We start from the raw sequence: 23,683 nt of genomic DNA, 5'->3' as shown, positions 1-23,683 counted from the left end.
TACCACTTCCCCAAGTCCTTTGTATTCTTTCTGTCTCTTTCTCTCTTTTCTCTCTGTCTCTACTGTAGCAGCTTGGTGAAGGGCGCATAGGTCTTTATTACACCACTTTCCCAGATGTTTGACTTGTTTACTTTGAAACAGGGTTACACTGTGCAATGCAGGCTGGCTATAGATTCACCATCCTCCTGCCTCAGCCTCCCGAGTGCTGGGTGTGCACCACTGCCACACCCACCTTCAGATAGCTTCTGAAACAGAAGTGAGGTAGCATGACGTCACACACACACCTCTACCCACCTCTGCTCTGGTCTCTTCCAGGGCCCTGTGGGACACAACTTCTCTCATGTCTAGCTCCACACACTTGCTAACCTGTTTACATGGAACCTCTCACCTGGCCTCTGTCTGTAGCCTTCACACAGCCTTTGCCTGGATATTTCCCAGAAGCCTTTTAGTCCCCCTTCCTCCAGGAAGTCTTCCATGACCACCCAACCCCACTCATGTCTAGATTAAGCTCCCAAATATATTTGAATGCCTGTAATTATCTTCACACATCATCACACCTGTTAAGTTTCTCTATCTTTGCTGCACCACAAGTGTTTTAAAGGCAAAAGTTATAGTTTGGTTTTTTTGTTTGTTTGTTTTTTTAAATCTCTGGCAGCTTACCACAGGGCTTCATAACAATATTTATTTTAAATTTTTTCTCATGAAATGCACAGTTGTTTTATATAATTCCATTCCAAAGGACAAAAGAAAAAAAAATCAATGTTTTATTTGCTTTGCAAAGCTTTACTGCTGATAACAGTATTTCAGATTAGACTTTTATAAAATATTAAAATCAGCTCCCAGATCGCCATTATTATCCTTGTAAAAGTCTCGGTGAAATATCCCTGACAATGCCGTGAAAACCTGGGCGTTTCAGCCCCAGCAAGGCTCTGTTTAGGCCTCTGTACTGCAGAACCGTAAGGAAGCAGCAGTCATGGGGATGGGTGGGAACCAGGGCACCGTGTGAGGGTGCAGGGACTGAGCATTAGGGACTCGGGAGGTCACTGAGAGAGACACCTACATGAAACCAGTGAAGACAGAACTATGAAGATATATATTTATTTCTCTCTATCTCTAGATATCTATCTATCTATCTGCCATATATATGTATGTTCACGGGCACTATGAGGTAGGTCTTATTAGTCTCACACTAGGTTTCCACTCTTTTTTTTTTTTTTTAGATTTTTTCGAGACAGGGTTTCTCTGTATAGCCCTGGCTGTCCTGGAACTCACTTTGTAGACCAGGCTGGCCTCGAACTCAGAAATCAACCTGCTTCTGCCTCCCGAGTGCTGGGATTAAAGGCGTGCGCCACCACGCCCGGCTAGGTTTCCACTCTTGTAACAATCTGGTTCCAGATAATCAAGAAGGAACGATTCTTTTGATTCTCCATTCAGAGGTTTCAGTCTGCCGTCAATGGCCTGGTGGTGGCGCTGATCTGTGTCTTTTTACCTGGTGACAACTGGGAAGCAGGCTGCAGAACAGGGAGCAGTTAAAGAGCCAGCAACCACTCAGCTTCCAGCCACCCTCAGCCCACAGAGGCTCCATCACCTTCCAGCAGGGTGCACATGACTGGCAACAAGGACTGTGTGGGCCTTCGGGGGCATTTACAATCCAAATCACGGCATCCCGTTGTCAAAACAATGTAAAGACAAACAGGAATGCATTGCTAGAGTCACTCTGTTGTGTTCTATAGAGTTGTAGACACATCATCCTATCTGGGGCCCACAAGCGTTTTGTCTACAGCTCCTTCCCAGATTCCACACCCCGTATAAAGTGGCGCCCCATATAAAATAGCACCCCATATAAAATGGCGTAGGTAGAATTTGGGCTGTGGTTTCATTTTCCACCAGCAGGATTCCAGACTAATCATTCCTCAGATGAAATGAGTGAGATGAGGTTAAGCCAGAGACTTATCTAGTATACTTAATGTAATGCTATATACATATATAGTATATATAGTATAGTATAGATTATATATACAGAGGACCTTACAGAATTACTCCATCAAGCTAAGTACTACATATGCTGAGAAAGACTTGTTATTCTCAGTCTCCACTTATTCATTCTTATATTTTGAGCTAAATCTAGTGAATGCTGGAGGGATGGCCAGCCCTGGTGATAACCAGGCCCTGTAGAAGAGATAAGGGGTTTGTGAGGGAGGGGTGAGTCAGGCATGGGGTCAGGGGATTCTTGCAGCCTGACCAACTGGCAGTCCAGGTGCTTCCTTATTTATACAGAACTCAGCAGGCAGGGATAGATTCATGTTGTTCCAAGACATAGATCCTATCACTTAGTCCCTAGACACAGGTTTTAACTTCCTCTTGGTCATAAGTTTAGTCATCACTGATAAACCGTAACAGAACAGACATCTTTTACAATCAGTTCCCCTCACCAACCCATAGCCCAACTTTTAAGAATCTAGAGGCATATTTTGTCAAAGCACGACAGCCCATTCTCAGGCTGGTAGCTCTTACAGTTTCAAGAGCACTAGACAGAAAGAAAATCCCCAAGCCAACCTGGGTAGATTGCCATGTCCCGAACAGTGTACTATCAACTTTTAATGGTCAGAGTGCTAATTGTCATTAGGCCCAAGAAAAATCTTCAGGCCAAAGCTGATGCAATTCTGATTCAATTGCTGACATAATATGATGTTTATATCTTTGTAGAATTTATTTATATGTCTGATGTTGGAACTCCTTGGCCATAATGACACTACAATGGCCCTGTATGAGTTAACTTTTCTAAGAAATGGAGGTCCTGATACCTCAACCCCTGTGTGGGACAGAGATAACTCCAGCCAGTCTAACTTTGTTGCTGTATCTTTGCGTTCAGGGGCAGACCCTATGTGTCTCCCAGTCTTACATGCCACATAATTATGAGCACATACTAGGAAGAGGTTTTTAATCAGATCTGCTGCCAACTCCTCTAGCCTACCAAATCTTGTTTATCTTTCTAATTTTACTTTGTTCTGATTAGCTTGTCCCCAAGTAGGTACAGGGGCAGATGGCCCAAGCCATCTTGTAACATCTTGGAGTCAGAGCCACATAAGGAAATCTCTGGCATCTTTATTTAAGTTACAACCTCCAGGGCATACTTTCAAGTAGGGCTGATAAGGATACCTCCCTAAAAGCTGGAGGAGGAAGGAGTATGTTTAGGACTTTTTTTTTTAAGAGCAGCACTCCTAAAAGAAGGTATAAATGGTTCATAAGAATTTTCCCATCAGCCAGGCGTGGTGGCACACACCTTTAATCCCAGCACTCGGGAGGCAGAGGCAGGTGGATTTCTGAGTTCGAGGCCAGCCTGGTCTACAGAGTGAGTTCCAGGACAGCCAGGGCTATGCAGAGAAACCCTGTCTCAAAAAACCAAAAAAAGAAAAAAAGAAGAAAAAAAAATTTCCCATCCACCCAATATCCCAAGTTGTACAAATATTAAAAGTCCCCCAAGTATGAAATGCAAGGAGATCAAGACAGAAAATGGAGGAGCACGTGATGGCGATTGCATCACTGGGTTCGGTTCTGCTGGGTCTTTGCCAGGCAGCTGTGCTGGCTTTATGACATTTGCTGTTCCCATTCAATATGGCTGTGCCAAGGGAATGCTTGCTTCTCTCTTCTTAAAACAAGCTACTTACCTTGCCATCATACCCCAAGTGTGTGGGCTTGAATTCCAGATCACACACATGCCCAGCTGTATGCATATGTGAACACACACACACACACACACACACACACATAAACAGACACACACACATACCGCACAGCCACAAACCAGAAGACATTTGTTAACAAGAAGTAAAATAACATTGAAAACCAAAAGATTTTATTGTGTTCATATTGGTTGTAATAAAGCGATCCCAGGGGCCCTTCCAAGTCCATCTTTGGGGTTCTGATATAAGTTTTAGGTTTCAATAGAGGGCAGAAGCAAGCATAAGGAACAATCTGGTCCAAGTCCGTCCATTGCTGTCTCTGCTCCCGTTTGTTTGACAAGTTGCCGTAGTGGTGTGGACTCCTTTCCTGGGAGACAAGTTTACCCTCTGGCTTCAGCCTTCTCCTTCTCCTTCTCCCGGCATGAGATTCCTGAAGGAAAGCCCACTTTCTTGCTTCAACAGTGCAGCCCATGTCTCTTTAGAGCTTCATTGCTGCCGGTGTGGTCATGCAATGGGCCATGCAGGTGTCCTCTGCCAGTGCATGGACACAGCGCCACAAGGTTGCCCTGTGTGCGCCTTCAAACCGATTGGTAAGTTTTTCTCCTAGTAACTTCTCCTTTATTTAAAGATGCCATTTATGAATTGTGTGTCCATATGTGTGTATGTGTGTGTGCCACAGCCTGTGTGTAGAGGTCAGAGACCACGTCTCAAGAGTAAGCTCTCACTTTCTGCTTTGGTGAGACAGGGTCTTTCTTGTGAGTCTTATTTGACACACCAAGGATTATCTTCTTTTTTTATTTTTATTTTTTTAAAGATTTATTTATTTATTATATGTAAGTACACTGTAGCTGTCTTCAGACACACCAAAAGAGGGCATCCAATCACATTACAGATGGTTGTGAGCCACCATGTGGTGGCTGGGATTTGAACTCAGGACTCCAGAAGAGCAGTCAGTGCTCTTAACCTCTGAGCCATCTCTCCAGCCCCTAAGGATTATCTTCTAGGTGAGCTTTGGGTGGATTCTCCTGTCTATGTTGTCCGTCTCACCCTGGGTCTACAGAAATCATAGGTACAGACTATTGCATTTGACTGCTTGGTTTGGTTTGGTTTTCTGAGGCAGGGTTTCTCTGTGTAGCTCTGGCTGTCCTGGGAACTCGTTCTGTAGACCAGGCTGGCCTTGAACACAGAGATCCACCTGACTCTGCCTCCCGAGTGCTGGGATTAAAGGTGTACACCACCACAGATTCTGAGGTGCAAAGGACCCACAAGCTCTTTCATGATTTCATTATGTCAAGCTAGAGGTAAATGTGTTTGTGACCCATTTGTATGGCTTTGCCCTTGTATGCTCTCCCTTTTCCAGGACTTGGTGAGAAAAGAAAGGTATGCAGGCAAACCAACCAACAACCACTGAATATCAGCATCAGCAACATCTAGTTTTCTTTCTGAGAGCCCAAGGAAGGGACACTGTGATCCAAAGATAGCCCTAGTGCCGCAATTTGGTTTGCTTACATGGAGTCTAACTGACCCTCTGACACAGCTCTTTTTCTTTGAAATGGAAGGCACATAGATTTTCATCTTCTCATGACCTTTCAAGACCTTTTTCATGGTCTTTTGTAACACTGAAAATAGTAACTGGTGGTTTGGGGAGGCCATTAGTCAACATAGCTCCCTCTGCAGCATCTATGTGCTGGGTCACTGTGCTCTGTTCTGCATGTGTCCTCTGATCTGCTTGAAATGGTCATGGGTAGGCCAGGCTTTCTGCTCCCCCAGTGTCCAAACACCATCCATTCTTGGCCAAACAGAAGAAATATAGCAAGGCTGTTTATATGCTTGCTAGTATAATTCCTAGTGCTCGTTTGTCTAGCTCAGTATGTACAACTTATAATCTCTTTTATTAGTACACACACACACACACACACACACACACACACACACACACACGGATATTACAGACTTTCCCCCCATGTATTGAATTCTCAGCTCCATGCATACCTCAGTATGTGATTGTGTTGACTTAGGGCCTTTAAACAGCTTCAGTAGTTCTCACCCTGTGGATTGTGACCTCTTTTGGGGGTTGCATATCAGATATCCTGCATATCAGATATGTACATTATGACTCAAAATTACAGTTATGAAGTAACTGTTATGAAGGACAGTTATAAAATAATGTACCACAGTTTCTGTATCCATTCCTCTATTGAGGGACATCTGGGTTCTTTCCAGCTTCTGGCTATTATAAATAAGGCTGCTATGCACATAGTGGAGCTTGTGTCCTTATTACCATTTGGAAGATCTTCTGGGTATATGCCCAGAGGAGGTATTGCTGGGTCCTCCAGTAGTACTATGTCCACTGGCTCGATTTTCTTACGTTGTGAGTAGTGCAACTCTAACCTGATGTGACGGAATCCCTGTGGTAGGATGTGGAGTCCTTTGACAGGCCTTTCACAGACAACTATAGATCTTGAGAGCAAAACTGAGAACTTCCCATGAATCCCCACACTGAACATGGAATAAGAGAATGGAAGCCAGTGCTTACATAGCACTTTGAGCTTTACCCAGCCCTCTGAACATGCTTGCACTTGCTCAGGTGTACTGGTGATGACAGGTCAGGCTTTCAAGTATGGCGATCCTATTGAATATGGGATTGTGGTGCTATTTAAGCTCAGAACTTCTTATCCTCAATAAAATGATGGTGGTGATGGTGGTAGTGGTGGTGGTCGTGGCACGAGGACCAAATGGTAAAGATGGAATGGAAGAAGTATCTATTAGGACGTCGATATATCACAGGTAGTCACTTTCTTTCTGTTAAGACGGTTATTTGTGTCTGTTTTCCATAACAGCTCCGTGTCTATGCAGGAGACATAGCATCTTGGAGTGTGCCCCATGTTACCCAGTGATTCTTACCTCCATGGTGCACAGAAGCACGGTGAAAGCATGCCATGCCTCCTTGCTGAGAATCATCGTGATGTCCTCAGCATCTCTGATGAGTTGAAAGCTTTGTGATGTCCATCCCTCATTTTCATTGCTCTATTTCAATGAAGAGAAACCGATATCGGAGTATAGTGCACTAAGCTACTGAAAACAGCATTCAACTGACTTTCCATGTGTAGCTGGGGATCAGGGAGTATCCTTTGGGGTTCTGGGTAAGGGGATGATGGAGAAAACATTGGAAACACAGAGGCAGGACCCAGAGGACAGCAGGTTGGGAAAACTTTGAAAGGGGGCGTGGGAGACGCTGAACACAATTGTTTCTCAGAGAGCCTCCTTCAGCAGGATGTAAGTAGATCCCTGGGAACACACGCTGCCTCTCACTAGACACTGCTATTTCTATACTCCATGCCTGAGACACATTCAGCCTCAACTACCTTGAGTACCCTCACTGGAGTCATATATGGCCATATGAACTATCTCATTGGTCATGTTAAACACCATAACATTCTAGAAATGTCTCTGTCAATAATAAACTAGTTTTCTCCCTACACTGATATGTGGATGGTTACAAAGGAAGTTGGATGATTGTTCTAAATTAGACCAGGGAGAAAGGCTGTGGTCTTGGTGCACCATGAATAGCTAGACTACATTCACTGAGAAGCACTTTTGTCTCATTTGGAGGAAATCGTAGGGCACCAAAGTTTCCGTGAAATTGTCATGTGTAGAGTTCTGAGTAATAGACATTGTAACTGCAAATACTAAGAGCAATGTTTAGACTAGGCAATCAGATTTGAATGGAAGAGAAAAGACTAGCTTTAAGTCAAAACCAAGACTTAAGTTAGAGTGTTATATTTTTATTTTATTAATTTTTTTGTGTGTATGTGTGTATATGTGTATTGAGTGTATGTATGTGTGTATAAGTGTATATGTATGAGTGCATGTATGTCTATGTGTGTGTATGGATGTGTATGAATGCATTGTGTATATAATATGTATGTGTATGTGTGTGTGCGTGCACACACACACACACACACTCACCATTGTGCTCATGCCTGCAAAGTCTCAACTAGGGCATCAGACCCTTGGAGCTGGAGTTACAGGCAGCTGGAATCAAACTCTGGTCCTCTGCAAGAGCAACAAATGCTCTGAACCTCAGGGTTATCTCTCCAGGCCCCCAAAATTGTGATTTTGAAACAGTCAGACAAAGTAGGGGCTGATGAGATGGCTCAGTGGGTAAAAGTGCACGCCTCCAAGCCTGATGACTAAGCTTGATCTCTGAAACCCACATAGTGGAAGGAGAAAACTCATCCCCACAGGTTGTCCTCTGACCTCCACGCCTGCTGCCCCTCCCAATAGATCAGCAGAAAAGGGGTTTGCTTGTTTGTTTTTACAGAAACCATCAGGCACTCACATCATGTGGAGCAGTGATGTCTTCTACCAGGTAGGACTCTTGGAGTAATAGCTACAGGTAGGACTCTTGGAGTAATAGCTACAGACCTCTCTTTCCAGGCTGGGACCCAACTGCTGTGTTTCTGTGTCTAAGAGTTGCAAGCCATCCCAGGGAGTGCTTGCCTGCCCCTTGTTTGTGCTCCAACCTCTTCAAAGGCTGTCTGGGTTCCTATATTGATTTCATCATCAGAGTCAAGGGACTTTAAGTGCAGGAGGATGAAAGGAATAGATGCTATTTTTATGCTAAATGACACAGACTGACTAAAGAAGGAATAAAATGACAGTGTGTTGTACTGCTCCGAATCATGAGGGAAGAGTTTTTGCTGGTCCTTAGGGTAGATGAAATTTAAAGATGGAAGAAAAAAATAGCCTATTTATTTTTACTGATGACTTCCAGATTGAAACTTCTGAGGATGATTCAGCAAAAGCCATCCAGGCCCAAAGTAAGAGAGCTTGAATTAGCCCAGCTAGTGTGCTGATGTGTATGTGTGTGTGGGGGGGGGGAGTGTAGAAATTACAGGTATCATCAGTAAATCCCAAGCAAAGGCCGTGTTATGCAATTACGACCTACACACATTTTTTCACCCCTGCTTGTGCACAGATTTAAGTCCTTATTCACTTAAAAAAAAGGTCTTGCAACCTGAGAATGGTCAGTAGTTCATGTTGTTGGTCAGCCTTTTGACACTGTAAGAAAATACTTGACATAAAAGACAGAGGAGGAGGAAGAGGAAGAGGGGGAGGAGAAGGAGAAGAAGGAGAAGGAGAAGAAGGAAGAGAAGGAGGAAAAGAAGGAGGAGGAGAAGGAAAAGGATTTATTTTGACTCATAGTTTCTAAGAATTCACTCTATGGTCACTTCATCCCATTGTTTTAAAATGTAATTAATAATTAATTTGTTTAGATGTGTGTGGGTCACCTGCACACCTTCCTAAGCATGTTTATGGAGGTCAAAAGACAACTTGCAACTTCTTCCTTTACCATATCGGTACCAGGCACTGAACTCAGAGTCTTGGGTTTGCTACAAAGTTCCTTTACCACTGAGCTTGGCTGACCCAAGATTAGTGATTTTTTTAAAAAAATAAATCATTGTTTATTTTGGGCATTTTGCCTGCATGTTTGTCTATGTACTGCATGTGTACTTGGTGCACGTGGAGACTAGAAGACGCCATCAGACCCTCTGGGGCTGAGTCACTGGTGGTTGTAAGCGGTCATGGGTGCTGAGAATTAAGTCCAGGTTCTCCAGAAGAGCTATCAGTGGTTGTAACTGTCGAGCCACCTCTCCAGTCCCAGGCCTTATTGTTTTGAGCTGACGACTGGCCTCACTCTACAGTTGACCCCACAGCAGAATGTAGAAAGGGCGAGGCAGGAAGGGACTAGGGACAAGGCATATCGTCTAAGGCAAGCTCCCAGAGATCCCACTTTCTCCAACTGGGCCCAGCTCCTAACATCCCATCCGATGCTAACTCACAATAGATGGATAATGATGTAGTTAGCCTCTCCTTGGTCTGACCACTGTGAGTGCCACGAGCTGTGGAACACACCTTCCACACTCCAGGCTTTGAGGTCATCTGATTTCCAACCCATAACCCTAAATGCTCCACTTTGAAGATCAGATAGTTTATTCTCTTAAATGTATTTTAGCTCTAGGGCATTTAGATTTGAACAGTTATAGGTGTTTGTGGTCCACACCATATTCTGGTTTGTGGCGTACATATCTGCTGTCTACTGCATGTGCTGTGTGTACACATGGACGAGACAGGAATATTTATATGTTAACACCTTGAGTCACCTTTGGTCTCTGAGTCCGAAATATAAGCCGAGGTCCATGCATTCAATAAAGGCTTAGTCTCCAGCCCTTGGAACCAGGAGAGGAGGCTTTGGAGATAGCTCCAAGGGAGAAGAATTTAGGCCCTTGGAGGTATGACCTTGAAGGGTCACTGCTCATCGCTCCTTCTGCTTCAGTCATTATGATGTGAGTGGCTTGGCTTTGCTGAATGCTCCCTGCAATAAACTCACATCACCGCACGACCAAAGCAAAGGCACCAACTAGCCATGTCCCAAGACCCCTAGGATTGAATAAGCTCATCCTTCCTCCTCTGTCTCAGCTGTCATGTCATGTGACAGAAAGCCTACAGTCCTTTCTGCATAGGATATATTGGGACCCAACTGGGAATGCAGGAAGGGGGTGGGTGTAAGGTTCCTTGGGAATTCTTCCTCTGTAGATTTCATTTTCCCACCAGTTACCAGTAGAAAGTACATAATCCAAGATTGCCTGGTGACCTGAACTTCACCCTAGGCCCCTGGATCTTTATATGAATGATAAAAAGACTTAAAGATAATTTTGATGTTCTTCCAGATCTAAAACTTGGTAATTCTTCAGCAGTAAGAGTTTTCTTGCCTGGAGTGGTGGTGTCTTTAATCCCAGCACTTGGGAAGCAGAGGTAGTTGGATCTCTGTGAGTTCTAGGCCAGCCTGGTCTAGAGAGAGAGTTTCAGAACAGCAAGGGCTATGTAGAGACCCCATCTACGCACACACACACACACACACACACACACACACACACACACACACACACACAAGAATTGTCTTTCGTAATACTAGTGCATACAATTGTATATGTTCCCCTGAATTATCTATCACAAATTAAGAGCTATAACTGTTTTCCCTGATAGGAACAGGCGAGGCTAGTATAAGCCTGGAGGAATTTTCTTGAGTACCTAGACTTAGGCACACAGCCCATTCAGACTCCCACTCATTCCCACTTATGCAACTAACCCTCGTGGAAGGCCTATTTTCTGTGGGAGGTGTTCCTCTTTATTATACTTCCTCTAACCTTTGCATCTGTCTCTCCGTTTTCACCATTGGTAATAGACCAGGCGGACAGCAGCATAGGGAATGTGTACTTAATAATTCTCTTGAATGGTCTCAAGCCTTCTGTATCAAAACGTAGTACCGATATGGTGACCCAAAGTCCACGGAGGCAGTGCTTGGCATGAGTGTGGTGAGAAGTGTTCTTCGCCATCCAGGCTTCATCCTCAATACTCCATTTCAAAGAGCATGGCCCTATTTTCTTTTAGAAGTCTCTGTGTGGGCTGGGGTTTAACTCAGTGGGAGAGCATCTACCTAACATCTATGAGAGTCTGAGTGTGATCTCTAGCACCCTGAAAACAAACAGAGCCCTCAAAGCCCAGAGGTCTCTGCATATTTCACAGAAAATCCACTTTTGTTGCTGTAACTAATGTTTTGTCCATGGTCTTGAGATCTAAAATCCAGACAGAGGAAGAAAACTTGAAATGGAGATCAGGCAGTGTTTAAGCCAGACTTGCTGTGTGGTCCAGAATTAAGGGAAATGGATTCGAAAGTACAGTGAGCTGAAGACAATCCCGTGGAGAATTTCCCACGTGGGTTCACTGAAGGATGTCACACAATGCAGAGCCCTGGGTCTCAGAACAGTAGCGAGAGAGACTGAAGTCTGTGCCCACCATCGGGAAGCAAATGGGTTTGTTTGAACTCACCTTCTGGGTCTTTCTTATTCCAGTTCAGGATTTCCTGACCTTGATGTGGTTGGCACTTGGAGTTGGGTAAATTCAGTGAGACATGTTGAATATAATCTCTGAAGACACCAGTGACCCTGTTGTTCCTTTTCCTTTAGTTGTGACAGTCTCTCCACATTGCCAACTGACACACGGGGAATGAGAAGAGGGACAACATCCAGGTTTACTCCCAGTGTTAGGGGAGGCAGAGATGTGTGTGTGTGTGTGTGTGTGGGGAGCTGAGATTATGGCTCTCCATGCAGGATAGAAAGTAGAAACTTCAAACCTTATGATGACATAAGGCCACATAGGGGGATGAGGAGAGCCCCTCACCCTGGGCCGATTCACAGAGCGGCAGCATCTGAGAAATAGCAGGGCGCTTGTTTGCTCAAGGGAGAAGTGATTCAGATGATTTGGGAAATCAGCATCACTCAACTATTTTGTTTGCCCTAGAATTGTGATCACCCTCCCTATGCATTTGGCATTTGCCAGGTGGGAGGAGACGCCAAAGCGCTTGTAAAAGCATCCTAAGGAGAAGCGAATCACTGGACCTGTCACTCAGATGCTGCCACCTCCGAGTCTCGAAGTGGCAGCTGATTAGCAGCTTTTCATGGCATTCACTATGATTTAATGTGCTGAATATAAAATGAGTATATGGCAATAGGAACCATCCAGGAACCTTCAGAGCGACATCATAACAGCCCATCCTAACTCGGGAGCTGGTGGACCAGGGAGGCCCCTGAGATGTGGGAGAACACCTACCCTACACACATTGTAACAGCACGCTTAGTACACTCTAGTTCGGTTGAATTATTTTTTAGGTCCATCTTGTTCCGATCGGAGGTGTCTGTTGGGTCACTTTTGTTTTCCTTCCGCATCTTGTTCCTATCTGCTCACTCCAGACTTCTAGACATGAATTCATCTTCTTCTAGAAATATAAAACTAGGTCATGTCTTGTGGAAAATATTTCTGAAGATCCCCAGGATTCTGAAAGAACACAATAAGACATCATGATAGGCACTCGGCTGACGTTTACTGAGAACCCAGAATCTTTGTTCCCTAGTCTTTGTGTGAGTGAATGTACCTCCTGTTTCCAAATGGGCTTATTTTTCCTGTATTCTGCTGTTCTACCATGGCCTGTGGCCCATGGTCCATGGTCTGTGGTCTGCTCTGGGAAGGTGATGGCTTAAATTTTATACTAAAAGAAGACCCTGTAGTTCTAGTCTCAGGAGAGAAGTGGATCCTCAGAGCAATAGACATGGGCAGGGTTCTGGGGTGAGGTTGGAAGACACCATCTGCCTTTCCTCCTAGCTGGAGGGTGTGGGACCTGATGTGTCTTAGCCAACAATAGTGTGTATCTGAAATAATGATCTGTCCCTTTTTCTTTAGAAATCTTAGTGAAGAACAAAAACAACAACAAAAAACCTGAACCAAACCAAACCAAAAACCTCCTCAAATAGATTTTTCTTTGAGTTACTTTCTACAGACAACAAAGTGGCAGCCGAGTATGTGTCCAATTCTGCGTGTGCTATGTGTGAACATCACCTTTTACATGTATGACATGACTTTTTTTAAAGATTTATTTATTATTATATCTAAGTACACTGTAGCTGTCTTCAGATGCACCAGAAGAGGGCATCAGATCTCATTAAGGATGGTTGTGAGTCACCATCTGGTTGCTGGGATTTGAACTCAGGACCTTCAGAGGAGCAGTCGGTGCTCTTAACCACTGGGCCATCTCTCCAGCCCATGATATGACTTTTTACAAAGCTGAAAGTTATTGCTCCAAGGGAATAAGAAAAAAGGATAAATAAGCTATATTCTGCAGGCCATAGTATCTAATTGCTGCTTATTTAAAGAACTCATTTATAGTGTAAGCAGGAATCAAGGGAGGAAGGTAGAGCTCCTCTGTCTACCTGTGAAATCCCTCGGGGTACATCTCCCTCTGCAGAAAGCCATGGGGTCAGAAATGAGGGCAGCTGGCAGGTTCCCTTACATAGAATCCACTTCTTACACTGCACTGTCTTAAGAGCTCGGAAAACAAGAGAAGGGAAAATAAGAAACAAATGCACAGGTCTTGCCAGCCTCCAGATCTTACCCATCTGGGCACGGACCACCCAAGCCTCAGAGTAGGTAGGGTGTGCCTATACACAGGGCAGCTGAATGTGGGGTTCAGGGGCCCTCAGGAAAGGGGTCTTAGGCTGAAGAGCATTTCCCTGCAAAGGATAAAGGAACACATGGATAGAAACTTCTGTAGACTAAATTTCCCAGAACGGGGCTGGGAGGGAGAGTAATGTCAGAAGAGGGGTGTGTGTGTGTGTGTGTGTGTGTGTGTGTGTGTGTGTGCACGCACATGCCTGTCAGAGTGTTGTACTCGAGAGAAGATAGAGGACTGTGACTGCTCAGCTGAAGACAGTAACTCCTAGGCGCTTGTGTCTAGACTCATTCTAGGTTCCAGAGCAAGGAGACACCAGAGTGTAATAGTGTGAGTGGTTTTTTTTCCTGGTACCTAATTTCCTATTGAGAGAGAGAGAGGGGGGGGAGGGGAGGTGCAAACACAATGTTTTAGAACTAGACTTTGGGTTAAAGAGATCACTTAGTGATTAAGAGCCCTGGTTCCTTTTCCAAAGGATCCAGGTTCGATTCCCAGCACTCACATGGTGGCTCACAACTGTCTATAGCTCCTGTTCCAGGGAATCTGATACACTCTTCTGGTTTATATGGACACCGCGTACATATATGGGGCATAGACATACATATGACAAAACGCCCATGTACGTAAAATAATAAAACACAAAATTTTAAATTAGAATTAGCTTGGATATAAGGTGATACAAATGGATCAGTCTGAGAGAACACTGTAGGGTTCATGGCAACAGCTGACATGGACAGAGGACAGTCAGAAAAACCACTGGACCTGTGAGCCTTAGGTAGCCTTCCTCACGTGGGAGCTGACCAGAACTCCCCAGCTCAGCTCTGTGCAAACTCTACTTGCAGTAGAATATTTAGATGGAAACGTCCAATGGGTCATTGGAGCCAGAGAACACGTCTCAGCAGGAGGTCTAGCTGGTGAGTCACCAGGGCCCAAGGTGGACAAACTAGGATGGGGGTGGGGAAAAGGTCGTTTACCCAGAGATTACAAGGCTCTCATTGTGAATAACAGTGAAGCCCAGGGTAATTAGTCAGGGCTAAACAGTTCTTACTCTTTGAAAAGGCAACTTGGAATCCACTAATGACTCAGCAAATGAATAGGTGTTTGAAATTACATAAATGGTTGGACTGTGTGGGGTTGGTTTTTGTATCTGCCGATCAGGTCTCTGCCCTTGGTTAGTGATGGACACTAAAAATTTTACCTTTCACACCTCTAGGAAAAGTCCCTGACCTGAGATCAGTGCATACTCCTCCCTGTGGCTGGGGTTGAAGGCTGTGCGACTCTGTTTCAGAACAGTTAGTCTAGGTGCGCTTGCTGCGGCTACGACCCATCCTGCACGCTCTCTGTGCTACCTCACCTGTTGGACCAGCAACGTTGCATGCTTTTGTGTGGCCAGGGTTCCTCATCTTAGCATCAGGCAATAGGAGAGAGATAGGAGTGCCCAGCCAGCCGCAAAGGCAGAAGAAGGAACACACGGGGAAGGCCCGGAGTTCAGCAGCTGCAGCTGACTCCGCCTTTTGACCTCTGAATCTGTAAAAAAAAAAAAATTTAAAAAAAGACAGAAAAGAGGTGAGAGTCAGAGAGAAGCTGGATGTTCGCGTCAGTGACAAAGGCAGAACATCTGAAAAACAGAGCGATTGGTTCCCAACAAGGGCAGATTTGTTCCTCCGCTCCCTCCACCCTTTTAGAATACAATCGACTCAGAGGCTTGTGGCGCAAAGATAACTCTATGATCATCTTAGTGAGGACGCAGCCAATAGGAAAGTTACACCAATGAAGCCATACACCTAAGGTTACTATATGAAAACAAAGCTAAGCAACTGACTCAAGACAGTTCCTTGGTTTTGGACGTACCTGCTCCCTAAGCAGTGATGTCTACAGGTTTGTGCTATTAGATTTCATCAGACCTCTATAAAACGATACAGAATTATCGATCTCACCTTCTACTCTTTTCTCCCTCAGACAATCCTCATGTCACCATTCAGCTCTGCCACGCATTAGGCCTGTGACTTCAGTAACTCAATACACATCTGCTCCTTCTTTTTTCTTTCTCCTCTACCAAAAAAAAAAAAAAAAAAAAAAAAAAAAAAAAAAAAAAACCCAACCAAANAAACAAAAAACCCAACCAAACAAAAAACAAACAAACAAGCAAAAAAACCTCAAAAAACAAAAAACAAAGCTAAAATAAGAATGGCCTACCTCACAGGACTCTTATGAGAGCTCGTGAGTGACATAGAACAGTGCCTGGCATACTGCCACTCATTAGGTGTTAGCTGCAAACAACACATAGTAGACCTACCCAAGCCCGGTAGGAAAATGAACACTGAAAGGTTATACACCCAGGGATCCTGTCTCATAGGATGAAATATATGGAGCAGGGCCGCAGCCTCCCGGGCCACCACGTGATGGGTAATGTGTCAAGCAGTAGGCCTCTCTGCCTGCATCCTCCATGGGCCTTTGAAGAGCAACATCTCTAAAGCACCATCTTCTCCACCCTCACGTTGCTTCTGTGTCCCTGCTTTGTTGGTACAGGTGCCAGGTTCCTCGACATCCTGGGTAGTGACATCAAGCCCATTCTGACTGTTACTTTTCTTGATGGTCACATTTGCTGTATCAAGATCCATAGGTTGGTTGGTTTGCTTGTTTTTATTCAAGCAGTTTAATTTTTTTTCTTCTTCCCTTTTCATATGCTCACAATTCCTCCCTGGGACCACTGCTCCTGACTTCAAGGCTTCTTAATCACTCATTTTCTCCATCTTTATAACCTAACCTGAGCTCTTCATCCCTCTTGGTCCACTCTAGTCACAATTAACTCTTTCTTAGAGGTCCCGCCTTAATACTGGGATTAATTTTTTAATGACATTTGTACTGCTTATCTAAGTGTCCCGTGGGCTTTTTAAAGTACCATGAACATACTTGGCACAACATATATACCTGTTGAACAAGTATCCAGAATGATTAGTACTGTGCTGTGTGCTGTAAAAGTTGGGTCCTGGCTCTACCTTCCAGTCCCAATCCCCCCAAAATAAGACACTGACTCAAAATATATTTACAAATACTTTGGCCATATAGCTAGGCTCTTTTCTGCCTAGAATCATAACTTAAGAGAACCCATTATTTTAATCTACATTTTGCCACCTGGCTGTTTATCTGTGCTCAGGTACTATGTGTCTGTCTCCTCACATCTTCCTGGGTGGCTCTCCGGCCTCACTCTATCCCAGAATTCTCTCTCCTCCCGGATGTCCCACCTCCTATTTCCTGTCTAAGCCATAGGCCATGAAATTTATTATTGACAGGTGCCACATCCACACAGACATAAGATATTCTCTCTACAGTGTTCATTTACTATATTTAACCCATATTGTTCATTTGTTATCTATGTCATCAATGAACACTTCAGGCTTCTATTTTCTTGACTATTATAAATAGTATTTCTATCACCATAAGCATTTAAATATTTATCTAAGACTTTTTTTTTTTTTTTTGATATACCTAAAAGTATAGTTGTCAGCTCACGTGGCTAGTCTGGTGTTCGAGCCTGCCATTTCCTGTTGATTGCACCAGTAGTGCATGAGTGCTCCCCTTTCTCTACCTCCTCGCTCACCCCTGTTCATTTCTGCGTGTGTGAGTTCTGGTTGGTGAGCATCTCAATGGGCCTGGGGTCTGAGGTGACAGCTTCTTGCTGTTTTTACTCAGCTTTAGACTCATGATTCATGTTGTGAAGCACATTGTGATGTACCTTTCGGTCATTTAAATAACATAAGTAGAAAACGCCCCTTCTCATATGCTCATTTTCAAATTCAGTGTTGGAGAAATGGATCCTTGGTTACAGCTGATTGCTGTGCAAGTGTGAGGAGTGGAGTTCAGATCCCCAGAAACCTGCATAAATGGGGTGTGGGCATGCCAGCATGCCTATCACTCCAGCCTCAAGGAGTGGAAACTGGAGATGGATCCCCAGAGCAGGCTGGCTGGTGAGACCAGCTCTGGGTTTGATTGAGAGGCCTGCTGCAGTGAACAAAGGGAAGAGCAATGGAGAATGATTCCTGATGTTCATGAGTGCATACACTTGTGCATGTGTACAAACATACGAAAAACATGCACATATTCACTGTATATACACCAAAATGAAAAAGTACATGTATGGAAAAATGGAGAAAGGCAGCAAGAACTCAGCGGGTTGTAGCTGGAGACATGACCCTGTGGCAGACAGCTTGCCTAGCATGCACAGGGCCCTGGGTCTGACTATTGAGCCCCCAAAACCAAAATCCTTAAGTTAAGCTATTTAAGTTTTTGTTAAGTTATAAGATTTCTTTATATATCTTGAGTACTAACACCTTATTAGATAGGTAATTTGCAAGTATTTGCTGCCATTCCGTAGATTAACTTTTATAAACATAATTTTAATAAAAACATAAGATGTTATGAGTATGATTTATTCAGTTAAGCTTAGCCATCCTCTGTCAGGAACTAAAAATGTACAATATGCTTATGTGTATGTGTATGTACACACACACACACACACACACACACACACACACACACACACATATTTGCATTGCTCCAGACTTGATATCGACAGCAACTCTCTCTTGGCAAACTTCACCTCTGAAGAGAGGGTTCAATGAAACATAAGAGGCCATGCCCTGGAAGTCCCAGCTGAGTCTGGCTCATCTTAGAACTGGCTTCCTCCTAGGTTTGGCATGCACTAAAGCACTGCAGGTAGGTGACAAGCACTAAGACAGGCTGCTAAGAGGCCACTTCAGTCTAAGCTTTTCAGATTTTCCTGAACAGTGGTCAGTCTTGGTCAGCACTGGTGAGATCAGCCTCCAGTCCCATGATGCTCAGTCCCATGATGCTCAGTCCCATGATGCTAAGACTGAGTCAGAGGGTAGATCTTTGATCTTTAGATTTAAAACCTTCTCGAGGGCAAGTTGGGATCTAGTGATTTTGGAAGAATTTAGGATGTAGTGTATCAGTTGAATATGTCACAGTTGTCAAATAATCATTACATCTCTACACTAAAGTATTCCCACCGAGTTAGGAAGAAAAGCCCCTGAATCCTAAAGCTCTCTAAAACAAAACAAAACAAAAAACCAAAAATAAAAACAAGGGGAGGCATGTGAGATTACGTCAGTCAATGCCTCTTTGGAGGGAGGAAATTAAGATAGGGTCTCACTAGGTAGCTCTGGCTAGCCTGGAACCCACTCTGTAGATCAGGCTAGCCTTAAATTTACAGAGATCTACCTGCCTTCCGAGGGCTGGGATTAAAGATGTGCATCACAATACCAGGCTCAGTCACCACTTTTTAGTCAATATGCTGTAGATATTGTGCAGTGTTAGGCTTCGATTACAAAAATCAGTGCCAACTAGAATTATAATCAAAATCTTTAGCACAGTGGTTTGTTAACATTCCTAATGCTGCAACTCTAAAATACAATTCCCCATGTTGTGGTGACCCCCAACCATAAAATTATCTTGTTGCTACTTTGTAATTATAATGTTTCCTGTTTTGAATCATAATATAAGATCTGATATACAGGATATCTGCTATGTAACCCCTGGAAAGAATGGTTTGACCACCACAAAGGGGTTGTGACCCACAAGTTGAGAACCTCTACTCTAGAGGCTCTGGAAGAGTAGAGATTTTTGTACTCTGGCATGTATTAGATAAATTCAATTCTGATTGACATACTATTTTCTTTCTAATGATACATGGGGAGGCATGCAGGTGTTTGGGAATAGAGAGCTTGACTTGTACCCCCACCCCAACCCCAGACCCTGGGTTTCATCTCCAGCAGCATGGGAAGCCTCAGGAGACCCACCTGTCACTTTGATGTCCCCGGTGGCTTTGGCAATGTCGTTTTCGATCATACAGGAGTATGTGTTGTTGATTGTGACATTGTAGAGCACAGATACGACCTTCATGGTCACATTCTCAGAGTTCAACTCAAAGCTGGTGTTGGAGATTTCTGAGAAGTTGGCTCCTTGGTCAACTTGAGATGCCCAGGCCACAGTGGGCTGGGGGAACCACCGAGGAGCCTCGCAGCGTAAACTTTCTGAACTGGCATTATAGTCCACATTTATCTCTGGCATACTGAAGGCTGCAGAGTCAAAGGTCAAAAGGGATAAATGTCATGGGGAGACAGACTAGACAAAAAAGCCATAAGTGCTGGGTCTTTTTTGTTTGTTAGATTTGGTTTTTTGAGACAGGGTTTCTCTGTGGAGCTCTGGTTGTCCTGGAACCCACTCTGTAGACTAGGCTAGCCTTAAACTCACAGAGATCTGCCTGCCTCTGACTCCAGAGTACTGGGATCAAAGGCATGTACCACTACTACCCAGCTAAAGTGCAAGGTCTTAAAAACATGGAACAATCACTTCTGTCACTGAAGTGACTCAGCACATCCCCACAGTAATGTCTGTGTAAGGTCCATTATGTCATGGGCATAAATTATTTGTTCAGAGCATCACTGTGCATTATAACCCTTGGTCAGTACCACAAACTCAAGGGATTTGAGTTTCATGTGTATTAGCATTTTGATAATCTTCTCTGTGTAAAAGGAGCTCAGTGATTATGGAAGGAGGGGGGGAGGAGGAGGAGGAGGAGGAAGAGGAGGATGTCTCTTTCCTTAGGACAATAGGGCCTTGGAAGGCTACTGAATCTTACGTTTTGAGGTAAAGAGGGAAGGGTAAGAAGAAAGACCAAACATTCATCTTTCACCACAGAATGCCTATTCCCAGGCCTTGGCACTGTGGGAATTTGGAGTTTGTTTGGGTAGAGATTTTAGCTCTGATAGCTACAAGGAGAATGGTATGTTTTGTATTCTAAGAAATGATACTTATTAAAGTGACACTTGGAAATTAAGGTATCCTTTCTCCTCTATTCAGGCAGAGTGACACTGCAAAAAGTGTTAGGGCTCTGGGCTTATTGTTATGGCAGAAAGGCAGTCCACAATTAAAATTATAAAATATTATTGTAATGATGGTGGTGATAGTGATGATGATGATGATGATGATGACAGTGATGGTGGTGACTGTGAAGGTATATGTGCCACCTGTGAAACTTGGAGAGTAGTTTTGGAGAGCTGGTTTTCCCCTTCCACTTTTGCATGATGTGGTTGTTTGAATAAGAATGGCCTCCATAAGCTCATATGTTTGAATGTTTGGTGGAACTGTTTGGGAAGGACTAGAAGGTGTGGCTTTGTTGAAGGAGATGTGCCACTAGGGGGTGGGGTTTGAGGTTTCAGATGCTCATACTATTCCAAGGTAGTGCTCTCTATCCCCCCCCCTCTCCCTCTCTCTCTCTCTCCCTCTCTCTGTGTGTCTCTCTCTCCCCCTCTCTCTCCTTTTCTCTCTCCCTCTCTCAGCCTCTTGCCTGTGAATTAGATGTAAGCTCTCAGCTACTGCTCCAGCTCCATGCCTGCTTGCCTGCTGTCTTGTTCCCTGCCAGGATGGTATGGACTCATCTGAAACTGTAGGGCCCAAATAAACCCTTTTTTCTATAGTTGCCTTGGTCATGGTATCTTTCTGGAAAAATTGAAAAATAATTTTCATGGGTTCCAGGGCTCAAACTCAGGCTGACGGGTTTGAATACCTGCTGAGCCATCTCATCTTGCCAGGCCCCTGCCCAGGCAGTCGGCAACTTATTAAGTCGTTTGGCTGCTTCTTTGCTCAGGGTTAGGCTGGTGCAGAGAGGGGATTAAAAGAGATTTTTACCTCATCGTTGTTTGTCTGTTTCTGACACAGTCTCATGTAGCCCACACTGGCCTTGAACTCCCCACAGAGCCAAGGATGACAGGAGCACCTGATCCCCTTGCCTTCAGTGCCCCATGCTGAGGGCACAGACACATGCCTTTACCTGTTCTTTACCTCACTCCCAGCAAGCCTGTTACATAGCAAAAAGAGCAGATGCACGTGCTTTGAGCCAGGAGGGAACGGGCTTGTAGGAGATGATGTGGGAGACGAGTTTTGAGCATATACCTTATGCTAGATGTATAATCCAGGTATCAGTTCATTTGGTGCTCCCAATAATCCTATGGCTATCTGTGGTGATATCTATGCTAAAACTTTACAATTTTGGAATTATTTTATTTTGACTAATTTCTTTAAAAAGTGTATTTATTTTTATTTTACATGTTTGAGTGTTTGCCTGCATGTGTGTATGTCCACCACATGCGTGCCATGCCTGTAGTGGCCAGAATCCCCCAGAACTGGAATTACAGATGGTTGTAAGCTGCATGTGCATGCTGGGAACCAAACCCTGGCCTCTGGAAGAAGAGCCAGTGCTCTTAACCACTGAGCCACCTTCCCAGGATCTCTTATTTTACTAAATTTTTAAAAGAAAGTTAACATAGAAATAGATTGCATTGTGTGAAAAACTTTAGATTTACATAAAAGTTCCAAAGACTTTTCTGCCAGAGAGAATTCCTGTAGACTTTCTGGTCTGTTTCCTCCAGTATAGCATGGTCATTGTATCTCAAAAGTGAGAAACCAGCACTTCTGTTAACTAAACTCCAGGCTTGATCTGTATTTCACCCATTAACATTGTTTATCCTGTTGCTGTTCCAGCATGTAATCTTTATGTTTTCAGTAATTGTGTTGCCTCAGGGTCTTATAGACTGTGACATACTCTTTCTGTACTCTTTATGGCTCTCGCAGTTGTAAGAACCTGGTTAGGTATCGTGTAGGGCGCCTTTCTGCTGGGACTAACGTGATGTTCTCCTCACGGTTAGAGTTGGAGAGGAAGACAGTGGTAGGGAAACGTCCCCCCCGTCAACGTGGCATGGTGTGTGCTCTTCACACGCAATTGCTGATGAGGGGGGACATTTGTTAGGTGTCTTTGAACGGTGACTTCACTACTCCAGCATACCCTGACAGGGCAGAATGGAAGTGCTAAGTGTCACCTCTGCCTCCTGGAGAAGGGGAGAGTGAAGTAAGTTGTTTGGGATTTCTGTCTGAACAGAATCTATTTCTTCTCCCTCCATGTTCCCGTGTGAGTGTGTGCTTTAAACCCTGAGCCATGATTTCGTACTGTGCTCTCTTCTTCCACTGAAGTTGTTCACTGAAGCTCGCTTCTCTGGTCTGACCATCTCGCGTTGCTCCACTAATCTCCATCTTAAGATAAAGAAGACGAAGCTCAGAGAGTGTTCTGACTCTAGGGCTATGCTTTGTAGGATTACGTATACCCAGGAGGTGTTCAAGAAAGCCCTACAAAGACTAGTTTAGACTAGGGGAGTATAGACTAGTTTCTGCTTCCTTCAAAGCCCCTTTCACCTTCGCCATGAGGGCTTCTTACCCCTTCTCTTATGTGCCTTGGGTGTGATCTTTCTTTTCCTGTGAACCCCTCAACTCTTCTATTTCTACTTCCCTTAGGTAGGTGCTCTTTGTTATGCTTTAGTAATTGGTACCCCTGTGCAGACCTCCAGTTCTGGAAGCGCTATACTAGAAGCATCATGAAAGGAGGGGCGAGCACTTTTGTTTATTAACCATCTTTATATGGTCCGTTGCATCTATCTGCATCCCTCATATACACACACATTCAGGAAACATCTAGTAGATAGTGTTGTTGGCACAGAGGTGTGAGTTTCACGGGGGCCGTATTACTGAGTTTGTATTAAGAGCATTAGTTTGGTTGGTTCTTTTTGGATCTCTCCTAAACTGACTCTTGTCAGGAGTCTCTGGAGGGAATCATTTCAGATGTGGGCTCACGCCTAATTAGCATAGAAATATTCTGGGACAGATTGTGGGCTTTTCCTATGAGCCACGCCAGGGCCTACTTTTAAAAGACCACAGTCATTAGCTGGGGGTGGTGCTGCACACCTTACATCCTAGTGGCTGGGAGGCAGGGGTAGGCAGGTTTGACAGCTAACCTGGTCTACATAGTGAGTTGCAGGCCAGCTGGGGCTACATAGAGAGACCCTCTATACCTTGGAGTGGGGAG

At 44.2% G+C, this 23,683-nt stretch overlaps 1 protein-coding gene across 1 annotated transcript in view; it reads right to left on the bottom strand.

Moving 5' to 3' along the window:
• Positions 1-12,207: 12,207 nt before the first annotated feature.
• The window catches only part of Vtcn1 (V-set domain containing T cell activation inhibitor 1), a 68,514-nt gene continuing 57,038 nt past the window's right edge, over positions 12,208-23,683 (bottom strand). The window contains exons 4-6 of the mRNA XM_021196714.1: positions 19,569-19,847; positions 15,104-15,276; positions 12,208-12,581 (exon numbers count right to left, since the gene is read on the bottom strand). Coding sequence (XP_021052373.1) covers positions 15,149-15,276; positions 19,569-19,847 — 407 coding nt within the window. The 3' untranslated portion in view covers positions 12,208-12,581; positions 15,104-15,148. The remainder of the gene's footprint in view (positions 12,582-15,103; positions 15,277-19,568; positions 19,848-23,683) is intronic.

The sequence above is a fragment of the Mus pahari genome, chromosome 4 (assembly GCF_900095145.1).
Source record: "Mus pahari chromosome 4, PAHARI_EIJ_v1.1, whole genome shotgun sequence".
NCBI lineage: Eukaryota > Metazoa > Chordata > Mammalia > Rodentia > Muridae > Mus > Mus pahari.
Note: the sequence above shows the minus strand (reverse complement) of the source record. Positions and strands in the feature narration are given on the sequence as shown.